This window comes from Microcaecilia unicolor, chromosome 8 (assembly GCF_901765095.1).
Source record: "Microcaecilia unicolor chromosome 8, aMicUni1.1, whole genome shotgun sequence".
Classification (NCBI taxonomy): domain Eukaryota; kingdom Metazoa; phylum Chordata; class Amphibia; order Gymnophiona; family Siphonopidae; genus Microcaecilia; species Microcaecilia unicolor.
Genome location: NC_044038.1, coordinates 67,605,662 through 67,618,470, shown reverse-complemented (window position 1 = coordinate 67,618,470; position 12,809 = coordinate 67,605,662). Strand labels below are relative to the sequence as shown.

At 44.0% G+C, this 12,809-nt stretch overlaps 1 protein-coding gene across 1 annotated transcript in view; it reads left to right on the top strand.

Moving 5' to 3' along the window:
* The window catches only part of LOC115475746 (B-cell lymphoma 3 protein-like), a 41,768-nt gene extending 32,544 nt beyond the window's left edge, over nucleotides 1-9,224 (top strand). Inside the window, exons 7-9 of the mRNA XM_030211703.1 lie at nucleotides 5,683-5,850; nucleotides 7,102-7,246; nucleotides 7,519-9,224. Coding sequence (XP_030067563.1) covers nucleotides 5,683-5,850; nucleotides 7,102-7,246; nucleotides 7,519-8,189 — 984 coding nt within the window. The 3' untranslated portion in view covers nucleotides 8,190-9,224. The remainder of the gene's footprint in view (nucleotides 1-5,682; nucleotides 5,851-7,101; nucleotides 7,247-7,518) is intronic.
* Nucleotides 9,225-12,809: the final 3,585 nt, after the last annotated feature.

The following is a 12,809-nucleotide window of genomic DNA, read 5'->3' as shown; positions in this document are numbered from 1 at the left end:
CCATTGATTGTACTAGGCTGCGGAATATGTCCCTTGGGAAGTAAGGTTTGATTCTTTTAAGTTTCCACATGGCGAAGAACATTTTCTTTGTTGTATTTTTCGCATGGTCTTCTAGTGTGAGATTTCGGTCAATCGTAACTCCCAAAATTTTCAGGCTATCAGAGACCGGGAGAGTATAGTTTGGAGTGTTTATAGTATTGTTTTTATTTGAGTTGTATTGTGAAGATAAGATGAGAATACACTTAGCAAGTTGTGTGTATAAATCTTAATACCAATTAGTGCTGATAATTGCTTGTTAACATCCAATTAACAGCACTAATTAGCTATTTAACCAATTAAGTTATGCGTATTGTTATAGAATAAGCTTCAATTTGTGCACGGAAAATAAGGCACGATATATAGAATTTGGAGGATAGTCTATAAAGGAAAGTAATGCCTACTTTTCCTTTATAGAACACTAGCATAACCACGGATATTCTTGCATACACGGTTAAGCACAAGCATTTAGCTAGCCATACTCATGCCTAACTGCTGGAGATACTTGTCTAACTTATACCATGCTATAAGTTAATGGGTCGATATTCAAAGGGATTTAAACAGCCAAGAGAGACTCCTGGTTATTTATATCACTTGTGCAGGGCTATCTGGGATATTCAGTGGCTCTTGGGGACCCTTTTACTAAGCCACGTAGGCACCTATGTGTGTCAGTTTTGAACTTCCGTCCGGCTACCTTGTGGTCTGGGCGGTAATTTAATTTTTTACAAACGTCCACTAAGCGCAGCGGAAAATTTACGGCACGCAGCACTAACCAGGCGGTAATCGGCATTGTACGTGCGTAGACTATTACGCGTGAGACCTTACCACTAGGTCAGTGGGTGGCAGTAAGGTCTCAGGCCCAAAATGGACGCGCACCAATTTTTATTTTGGTACACGTCCATTTTCAGCCAAAAAAAAGAGGCCTTTTTTCAGGCACACTTAAAAATGGACCTGCGCGCGTCCAATACACGCATCTACACCAGCGCCAGGCCACTTTTCGTCGCGCCTTAGTAAAAGGACCCCTTAATCAGATAGTGCCACTGAATATCCTTCTAACCACCTATGCTGAAACTGGTTAGTTTGTGAGTGGTCCAGGGGCAAAATTAGGGCAGAGCGGAAACTTAGCTGGTTAACCGAGATTTTCAGTCTGCTAACCAGCTAAGTAACTGCATAATGGCAGAACAGCAAAACATCTGTCAGCGGGGTCTAGGTCACCGTTCGTACTTGCATATTCAGTGCCAGGAGCCATACATGCCCCAACAGTGGATTTTCAGAGTTAACTCAAGCCTATTTGTTAAATTGGGTTCAGACTACTAGTAAAAATAGAGGTTTTCATGATAATTTACAACTTCATTGTCCCAACCCTAGCAGTTTGAAACATATGTTTTTTTTCTGTATCAACCACCAGTTATCTGGAATTCAATTCCATTATATTTGAGAAAAACCCAAAACTATTTTGAATTTAGATTATTAAAAACTTTAAAGAAATTTTTATCCTAAAGCCCAGGGATCCCCAGAAGCTTAGCCAAGATTGGGAGGCGGGGCTAGTGCTGGGCAGACTTATACGGTCTGTGCCCTGACAATGGCAGATACAAATCAAGGTAAGGTATACACAAAAAGTAGCACACGTGAAATTATCTAGTTGGGCAGACTGGATGGACCGTGCAGGTCTTTTTCTGCTGTCATCTATGTTACTATGTCTGGATAGTTTTTATGCTGGTATTGTTGTATTGTATTGTTTTATATTCTGATTGTGCTTTGTTCGCTTGCATTGTTTTTCTGCTCATTCTTCCCTGTGATCCGCACTGAGCTCTAAGGGTAGCTGCAGAATATAAAAAGCAATGTAATGTAATGTAAAAAATCAGCCCGCAGCTAGAAACGACTTGTAAGCCAGTCACCATCATAGACTGAATATTGACCTGATAGTAAAGTGTGAGTCCCATCCATGTTCCACTCAGAGTCTGCCCTTACTCCGTGCATGTATACATCTACCTATCAAATATACATAATATAAAATATGCACATATTTACAGAGTAGCATTTGAGCAGGGTTTCAGTATTTACACATGTACTTGGCACATATTAGCACCTACTTTATAGAATTACCCCCTATATGACTCAATCACAGAAGAGATACGGTGTGGTGGCGATTGCAGTAAGATTAGAAGCTGTATCCGTAAGTGCTAGAGGTCCAATAATTTGATACTGTAAACCAGATGGTGCGAGTTGGTGGAGTCTGGTCTGCAAGAGGGTAATTTTCAAAAGCATTCCAGGAGATAAAGGGGTACATTCCGTGGAAAAATAAGCTTTTATAAAATTATGCACCCAATATGCATATTAAGGGGGGGTCTTTTTTCTCACATTTTTAGCTCGCGCTAAAATTGGTCACGCGCTAAACGTTAGAGATGCATATATTTATTTTATTTATTAGGATTTATTTACCACCTTTTTGAAGGAATTCACTCAAGGCGGTGTACAGAAAGAATAGATCAAACATGAACAATAGGCAATTAGAGCAGTAAAAATATTCGAACAACAATACAAAGTATGGCATGGTATATGCTACTTGCAATGACAACACAATCAGGCACATTTTCGAAAGAAAAGGGCGTCCAAAAAGCGACACAAAAGGCACATGGGCGTCCCTGTGAAAGAAGGTCGCTCAAATCCAATAATCAAAACTGGGCCGTAAGGGCGTCCTCAGCACGAGGACGCCCATCTGTGGTGGTCCCCACAGGGAGCGTGTTATGGGCGGCATTATGAGATGGGCGCCCCCAGCGTATAACGACTTGCGAAATGCTTTTGCATGGGTCGGAACATGGGCGTCCTTAGTTAGACCTGAAATAAAAGCGACCAGGATAAGGGGGAAGTCGTCTTTAGACCCATTAGCGATTTTGTGCAGTTGGAGAGTGGCGAGAGTGTTGTTTGGAGAGAAAGCTGAGAGTTTGTTGAGTACCTGTTACCTTTGTCTGTGTGCCGTAGTCAGAACGTTTTCACCCTCCCCTGCCTCATTTGTGTTTTATCTTTTCAGCTTTCCCTACCCCTTCTAGCCCCCAAACCCAAACACCACTACTCCTTCCTCTATCTCCCCCATCCCCTCCCCCTATCCCTCTCCATTCACTGTCCCCAAGTTCATAATTCATTCCCTTACTTGTTTGTTGTCTCTGTTTGTCTCTTTGTCCTGTGCACTGCTGCAGCCTGTTTGTGAAGACTGTCATTTGCTGCTTGGAGAGTGAGTGGCTAGAGGGTGCAGGAATGCATTGGTGTCTCTAATATTTAGCACGTGCCAGAAACGCGAGCGCGCCTTAGTAAAAGACCCCTTAAGTTATACACAAACAGTCCATAACTTTACCTGGGCTGAATGGAGGCATTTCTGGAAATGGGGTTGAGGAGGGTGTTGTAATTATAAGTATACTTTTAAAAATACATGCATATCTGTGCTAAAGCTTTTCCTTGTTATTTATATCAGGTCGCCAAAAAGTGCATCTAGCCAGAAACTTTGCAGGCATTCTGCACTATAGCTCTTCAAAGGTCCACATTTTTCTATTTTATAATTGTTTAAATGAACATTATTTCATGCAAACCCTTTTAATTCTCACTCTTCATGCTTCAAAAATATATGTAAAAAAGTCACAAAACATATCTTAAACGTATCTTAAACCAGCTGTCCCCTGAGATGACCATGTTTCAAATATTGCATCAGGGGATGGTTCCCATACTGGCAGAACCCACGTTCCTTCCTTCAGAATGGTCTTGTCAGGAGGCTACGTGACAGCTGGTTTGAGATAAGGTTTTTTATTTTTATACATATATTTTTGAAGCATGAAGAATGAGAATTGTGTTTGCAAGAAGTAATGCTTATTGAAACAATTATAAAATAGAAAAATGTGGGCCTATGAAGATTTATAGTTCTAAATGCCTGCAAAGGTTTTTGCTAGATGCACTTTCTGAAAGAAAGGCATTGCTTAAGGCAGTGGTTCCCAAACCTGGTCCTGGAGGCACCCCAGCCAGTTAGATTTTCAGGATATCTACAATGAATGTTCATGAGAAAGATTTGCAAATCTTTCTCATGAGTATTCATTGTGTATATCCTGAAAACCTGACTGGCTGGGGTGCCTCCAGGACTAGGTTTGGGAACCACTGGCTTAGGGGTTTTGATTGGTTGTATGATTTAGCGGTTTACCCCAACTGAAAGTGTGTCCCACGTATATTGTTGCAATTATAGGACTTATTTTCAAAGCACTTAGACTTACAAAGTTACATAAAGGGGCATTTTCGATAGTGTGTCTGAGTCAGACTTTGGACGTTTTGCACTAACGTACCAAAACTGAATAGAAAATATATCCATTATGAAAAAGGAAAAATGTCGATCTTTTTTTCAAAGATACCATTTCGAACAAGGTTTTGTGCTTTGCGCGTTTATCTTTTGAGGCCATTTTCAGGGGGGGAAAAACGCACAAGTTGAAAAAGCACAAAATCAAGCCATTGGGATGTCGAAGGGCCCAGCATTTGTAACAGACTGGTCCCCCAGACATCTCAGGAGAGCAATGGGGCACCCTAGGGGCACTGCAGTGGACCTCATATAAATGCTCCCAGGTACACATCTCACTGTTGCTCCCTTATTTTGTCTGCTGAGCCCTACAAAATCCACTACCCCCAACTGTACACCACTACAGTAGCCCTTATGGGTGAAGGGGGCATCTTATGTGTGGGTAGAGTAGGTTTCTGTTGAGCTTTGGAGGGCTCAGTTTCCACCACAAGTATAACAGGTAGGAGGAGGTATAGGCCTGGGTCCACCTGTCTACAGTGCACTGCACCCACCACTACACTACTCCAGGGACCTGCATGCTGCTCTAATGGACCTAGCTACAACATCTGAGGCAGTCATAGAGGCTGGTGAATACTATTTTTATTCACATTGTTTGGGGGTGGGAGGGGGTCAGTGATCACTGGGAGAATAAGGGGGTCATCTCTGAATCCCACCAGTGGTCATCTGGTCATTTAGGGCACCTTTTTGTGTTATTCGTTAGAAAAACATGTCTAGACCCAAGCATTGAAATTTTTGCCCTTAGACGTTTTGGTTTTGTTCCATTATGGCTGTAAAATGTCCAAGTGTTAGGTACGCCCTGATCCTGCCTTTGAAACGCCCCCAACATGCCCCCTTGTGACTTGGACGCACTGCAAACAAAATGCATAGATTGTTTTGATAAGAAATCCATCCCAACAATGCTTTATGACACTTTTTGGACGTTTTTCGCTTTCAAAAATTAGCCCCATAGTAACCTATGTAATTTTATAAGTCTAAGTGCTTTGAAAATAAACTTTTTCTCTTTCAAAAATGAGCCCCACAGTAACTTTGTAAGTCTAAGTGCTTTGAAAATACATCTCTATGTGTACTAAAGAGCAGGTATAACTATAAACACATAAATTCTCTGGGGTAATTTTAAAAGTGGAAGTCCAAGCATACTTTTGCTTTGAAAATGTACCAAAGTCAGCACAGGGAAAACTGTATGCATACCTGTGCTTACATATGTGCACACAGTCATAAAATTACTCCCTCGTGTCAGAGTTCCTGTCATGCCCCAGTATCGGTCTCTAAATCGTTGTTTGTCAGACAATAAGTTTCTGCTTGTCTCTGTTGTACAGAATGGTGCAAATGTAAACTCACAGACATACTCTGGAAACACAGCTTTGCACTCTGCCAGTGGCCGTGGCCTACTGGATATTGTTCGACTGTTGATGAAGAATGGAGCTGACTGCAGCATCAAGAACTACCACAATGACACCTCGCTTATGGTGGCAAAGAACAAGAAGGTGCAGCCATAGGAAATGGGGCATGAGGGAGGGGGAACCAGGGGCATGTGGGTAGGTTAAGAGATGAATGTGGCAGGCTTTCATCAACCTGGTGCACTATATCTAGTGCAGAGTTCTTGGAGCCATGCTGGACCAGAAAACTGGATTCCTTATACCTTTTGATACATTTGAACCAGTGGAGTATTAATTTAAGGTGCCATGGAGGGCAGGAGAGAAAATGCAGATAAACTGACATCTCTCACTTCCCATCCCAGCCCTGCAAAGCTCTGCAATTTTCCCTGCCCACCCGCCCCCTCCATTCATGCCTTCAAATCATCTCTGCTCAAGTTTTTGCCCAGGCAGCGGCACTTATAGGCTGCCTGCGGTGGTACTTTCTCTCTGAGCTGTCCCGCACCTTCTGACACAACTTCCTGTTTTGTAAAGGGCAGGACGGTTCAGAGAGAAAGTCCCAGTGCAAGCGCAGGAAGCCTATGAGTGCCTCTGCCGCTGCCTGGGCAAAGACTGGATCAGAGGTGATTTGAAGATATGGGTGGAGGTGGCAGAGACACACCCCTTGTGAAACATTCCAGGGTACGTTGCTGGTTTGAACAACATAAAATGATGCTCATTAACATTAAAGATTACCTGGATCCCTTCTTTAGACGTGACTATAAGGCTGAAGGAAGTATTTGTATCTGGAGACTAGGGTGGTTATTCTGTGAGTGGGTGCTTCTTTGTAGATACCTTGATGCCACATAGTGAGAGCCAATTCTGTAATGTTTTTATAAAATACTGGCATCGGCATGCCTTACATTTATGCGTCCTATGTTACAGCAACTGTAGACCTGACATAACGGAGTGCACTTAAATGTATTCATTAAATTCAGCATAGTTGAAACAAAGTACTGTTTTCAATAGCAAATCAGTTCCATCGACATAGCACTATTCCAAATCAAGTATATAACAACAAGAAAATAGCATGTTGCAGTGTAAAAATGCATAACTCAGATTAAACTTTTATCCTATTTTCGTGAAACCTTTTAACTTATAGTGGCTGGGAGACAGACCTATGTCTATCCCACATATAGGCCCCCCCTTACATTTGCACACTAAAGCAGTTATGTGGGTCCATATACAATAGCAGTAGTGCTACATTTTGGTGCATATACATGCACAAAGGGGCACCTAACTTCATGCCCCTAATTACAGAATTGTCCTTTATGTATCTAAGTCTATGTCAGTAACATCTGTCCTTTCACTTTGTCATAACAGATTATTGATGCCCTGAGAGGGAAAACATCCCGACCACTGTCCCATCAGGATTCCATCTCAAAATTTAGTGTGGAGAATGGAGGCGAGACACTATCTCCTCAGGGCAGCTCCTCCAGTTCCCCCAGCACAAGACTAACCCCCAATGGTGAGAGTCACACCCGCTCCCCAGCACAACCTGTATGAAAGGTTCTACTCCTACTTGTGTGTCTCTGTCTTGCCTACATATACCTCTCTCCACTTATTTTGAATGTCTTTCCTCATCTGTGGATATCTCTTTCCACTTTGACTTGTGTTTCTTTTCTTCTAACCATTTGTGTGTCTCCCCCTAATCCCCTCCCCTTCTATCTATCTTGTCTCCTGCCTTGAATGTCGGTCCCTGATTTTAAACTTTTGTTTTCTTTCTGGAATTACCCACAGATCTGATTGGCCAGACTCCAAGCTCCACCCCTCAGCACTCCCCAGTGGGTCCCTTCCTTGCTCTGCCCTCAGTCCCCAGCCCATCCCTTCCTCCATACTCAGCATCCAGTCATTCATGTAACAGCAGGTTCTCTCAGAATCACAGATCATCTCCAACTACAAATTCAGGAAAAGTGGAGCGATGGGAGCCTGCTGAAAATGTATGCACCTTAAGGACTTCAGTAACTTACCCTTCTCCAGTGAAATCAGAAGGAAGCCTGTACAGTTCTGCCAGTGCCACTCCTGTCAGTGCCAGTGAAATCACCTGTCCTGTGCTAGGGCAGCCCCAGAACCTCCCAAGGACTCCCAGAGTTTTCCTGCCATTCAGAGATTTTGCTATGGATCCCAGAGCCCCTTCCCCTCGCAGCCTGTACCCACTCACTGCCTTGGGAGGCACTCTCCTCCAATCCCAGCCGGAACTCCCTCCCAGTCACATCTCTTTAACGTCGCTGACCTTACCACAGCCAAGCTTTCCACTCTCCACGGACTCCACAGTCCAAAGTATCTCTGCATCAGGCACCTTCACCAGCTGGAGCTCAGACCAGAGGATCAGGACTCATGGGGAGCCTTGTAGCAAAGGCAGTGAACAATCGCAGGCCTCAGCGGTCAACAGAATAAAAGATGAAGGATGATCACAGTAGGAGATTCTCTGCATAATTTAACGGGCCACGTGCAAAACAGGGATAGCCAAAGAAGAAAGCCATCTTTGTCACAATCACCATGCATAATCATCATCTCTGTTGACCCCTGAACCCCCAGATACTTCCACACCAGCATTTTGTTATTTGTGCTTCTGGTTTTCAGAAGAATCATTGGGACTATAAGTCACTGGAATCTAAGAGCTTGCAGTATAAATATCTGAATAGCCTCTTAGCTTCTGTTCATGGCCAGCTGAAGCTTCTACTATATTTTCATTATGTTGAAATGGTGGTTTGTGGGTGTCTAGGAATCAGTGAAATATTCTGCTTACACTTCATGATAAAGCTCACTGTAAAATGTGGTGTCATGCTCCTCCCTAAAAAAAGACAAATACTATCCTGCTCCCAAAACATAAATGCTTCCTAACAAGCCCACTCCAGATCACAGTACGTCCCCCACCACCTGCCTAAAACTGATTGCATTAAAATCTGGATAAAGGGGGCCTTGCCACTGTCATTTCCTCATCTTTTAACTAAACAAACCTCTGCTTCCCACTGCACTTCACCATTCTTCAGGTTTGCAGTGGGTCTGTCCATAGCTTCTGCAAGAGAACATAGTTCATAAAGGAGCACTTAGAGGTAGGTGCAAAATGCAGCCTACCTCTAAGTGCCCCTATTCTGTAATGGCATCTGGGTGTCCATATTTTGTTATAGAATACAAGCGTAAACCCACATTGGTGCACCTAAATGTAAGCCAGGTCTAGGGCAGGTGTATATGCCTAAGTGTGGCAATGAGTGCAACATACAGCATTGTATAAGTTGTGTATGTAAGTGGGTGACACCCAGGCCCTGCCCATGTGTATACCCCCTTAAAGTTATACGCTATCCTTCAAATTCTGTATATGGCACCTAGAGTTACCTGTGCAAATTGGCACGCGTAGCCGATTTGTGCACGTAACTTAACGAGCCAATCAGCGCCAGTAATTGGATGTTAACAAGCAGTTATCAGTACTAATTGGGATTTACATGCACAGCTCACTAACCTCCCTGTTTACAAAGCCATGCTAGTGGCTGCCACACAGCAATGTCAACACAGCACATTCAAAGCAGGGGCGTATCTGCATGGGGCCACAGGGGCCTGGGCCCCCGCAGATTTTGCCCTGGACCCCCCGACCGCCGTTAACCCTCCCCCGCCTACCGCCAACCCTTTCCCCGCCTACCGCGGTCACCTACCCCCGAGGTCTGCTGCTGCCGGTTTTTTAAAATATTACTTCAGCTGGCGGGGGACCCCAACCCCCGCCAGCCCAGCCGAGGTCTGTAACTTCTTCATCCTCGTGCTGTTAAACCTGCAATGCATCCTTCCAGTTGGACGGAGTTTGACGTCGCAGCACGTTTAGATACGCTCCTGATTCAAAGTGAATGGGCTATGTCGGCATTACCACACCAGCAGCAGTTAGTACGGCTTAGTAAGCAGGGGGAGGGTAAGTGTATTCTATAAGGGAGTGGGCTTAAATCACGTGGCCATGGGAGGAGCACGGGCATTCCTAAAATTTACACACAAGTTTTATAGAATAACCCATTCTGCACCTAAGTTTGGGCGTGGGCATTTATACCAGCTTTACATTGGTGTATTTGCTTCACCTAGATTTTACTTCACGTACACAGTGTTACACATATTCTATAAACCATGCCTAACTTTAGGAGTGGCTTACAGAATAAGCCTATGCGTGTTTTCAATCAGAGCTGGTTTTTAGGCGACATATATAGAACTAGGTCCTATGCCACTTCTGTGCGTGTTTATAGAATAATGCTTAGGGCATTTGCGCAAGTAAGTGGCAATTTTTGCTGTGTTAACACATACAGGACACACCCAACTGTAGGCGTGCAGTTATAGAATTGCCCTTAAAGTGCTCTGTGATGCAGTTTGCCCTAAAAGCACTTATCTCTCATCCTCTCCCCCAGCAACTCCCAGTCCTGTTGTGACCCATAGCTTTCACTGACTAGTTTGAGGTCAGATGTCCTCTTCAAGGCTTACATTGGGAATGATGAGGCTGGGGACAAATCAAAATTCTAATCCAAACTATAGAAGACTTAGGGCACAGTTTTCTCATCCTGATAGGACAGGGGGTAAGTAAGGGTTTAGATTCTAGGTCTATCAGACTCTCCAGCTTATAATCGAACGAGAATAACGCCCAAGTTCCGACCTAAATCGGGAGATGGGCGTTCTTCTCACAAAAACAAATAAAGCGGTATAATCGAAAGCCGAACTTTGGACGCTTTCAACTGCACTCCGTCGCGGGTGCGGACAAAGTTGACGGGGGCGTGTCGGAGGCGTGGTGAAGGCGGAACTGGGGCGTGGTTATCGGGCGAACAGAGATGGGCGCCCTTCGCCGATAATGGAACAGTTTTGAGCTAGAATTTAGGACACTTTTCCTGGACCCTGTTTTTTCACGAATAAGGCCCCCAAAAGTGCCCTAAATGACCAGATGACCCCCAGAGGGAGTCGGGGATGACCTCCCCTGACTCCCCCAGTGGTCACTAACCCCCTCCCACCACAACAAATGATGTTTCACAACTTTTTACTTTCACCCTCAAATGTCATACCCTCCTCCCAAGCAGCAGTATGCAGGTCCCTGGAGCAGTTGTTAGGGGGTGCAGTGGACGTCAGGCAGGTGGACCCAGGCCCATCCCCCCCCCTACCTGTTACAATTGTGCTGCTTAATGCTACTAGTCGTCCAACCCCCCCCAAACCCACTGTACCCACATGTAGGTGCCCCCCTTCACCTCTTAGGGCTATAGTAATGGTGTAGACTTGTGGGCAGTGGGTTTTGAGGGGGATTTGGGGGGCTCAACACCCAAGGGAAGGGTGCTATGCACCTGGGAGCTCTTTTACCTGTTTTTTTGGTTTTGTAAAAGTGCCCCCTAGGGTGCCCGGTTGGTGTCCTGGCATGTGAGGGGGACCAGTGCACTATGAATCCTGGCCCCTCCCACGAATAAATGTCTTGGATTTATTCGTTTTTGAGCTGGGCGATTTCATTTTCCATTATCGCTGAAAAGCAAAAACGCCCAGCTCACACCTTGACGAATAAAACATGGGCGTCTTTTTCTTTTAAAAAATACGATCCGCCCCGCCCCTTCACGGACCCGTTCTCGGAGATAAACGCCCATGGAGATAGGCGTTTCTGTTCGATTATGCCCCTCTCTGAGACCTATAGCCCTATAGAGTGAAAGAATCTGTAGATTTCAAGACAGAGACAAGGTGAGAAAACAGGCACTTTAATAATACACATGTACATACACATAACACACTCATTAACGTATAAATATATATACAAATATAAATCCACTTAAATACATGTACATCTATGTATGCACACAAAACACATCGTGTATATTCATAGATTTGTACATATATAGACATGAATATGTCAGCATTTGCAAATATGTACAGCCACTAACCTCACAAATTTCATTTGGAGGGGTTGGATTTAGGGTGTTCTGTAAGATTTTATTGTCCATTCTCAAGATATAAGTTATTTTTAAATGTTTTTAAAGCAGTTAATAAAATATTTTTGTACTTACCTACGTTTCTTCGTGGAGGAAATGTGATTGGTACCAGAAGAGGAATCTCATTCAGCTAAATGGGCAGGACTGGACCTGGTGGACAGATGTAGCTGGCTGAATGAGGAGGAATGGTACCTGTGGGAAGATCATGCTGGGTAATTGGAAGGATTTGCCTGATTTGATTGAGGAGGGATGAGGTCTGTAGACAGGGTGGGGTTAAGTCATAAGCAAGCTAGGCACTTCCCCAGGGGCCTAAACATTAAGAGGGGACCTCTCAGATGTGCCAAGACAAAACTTTTCCATGGTAAGTCAGCTGCTGGTAAAATGTTGGGGGGGGGGGGGGGGGGGGGAGTTGATGGGTAGAGTCACCACTGCCCACAGAGGTCTGTGTATTCTTCTCATGCTCAATGCGTTGCTAGGAGCAGTCAGCAAGTTTGCTTATCTGTTGCTTTCCTCTCCAGTCAGAACCATGTGGGAGATTTAAATGTTTGTATATTAGGATGGGGGGGGGGGGGGTCCAATGTGCTTGTTTACCTTAGGCTCACAAAATCCTGTTCTATACTATACTTTATTATACTAGAGACTTATATCCCACCAACTCCCTTAAAAGTGTGAGGTGAATAACAAAAAGACCCAAGCATAACAATCATATAGGTACCGAAAGAAAACGTATAACTTAAGCACAACTATACAAATCAATCTCCTAAATTCACAAAACATACTTTGCAAAAAGATAAGTTTTCAGTTTTTTCCAAAACTACAGATAAGGGGAAGAAGAATGAATATCCTGTGGAACAAAGTTCCAAATTCTAATGGCATGGAAAACTAAATATTGACCATATAAAGGCGTATTTTCAAAGCACTTAGACTTACAAACTTGCACAGTAATCTATGAAACTTTAAGTCTAAGGGGCCCTTTTACTAAACAGCGGTAAGACCAACGTGGGCTTACCGCTTGGCAAACTGGAACTACCGCCAGCCCAATGCGGGCGCCGGTGGTAGTTCCATCCCTAGCGCATGGCATTTGTGGCAGTAGCGGAAATATTTGAA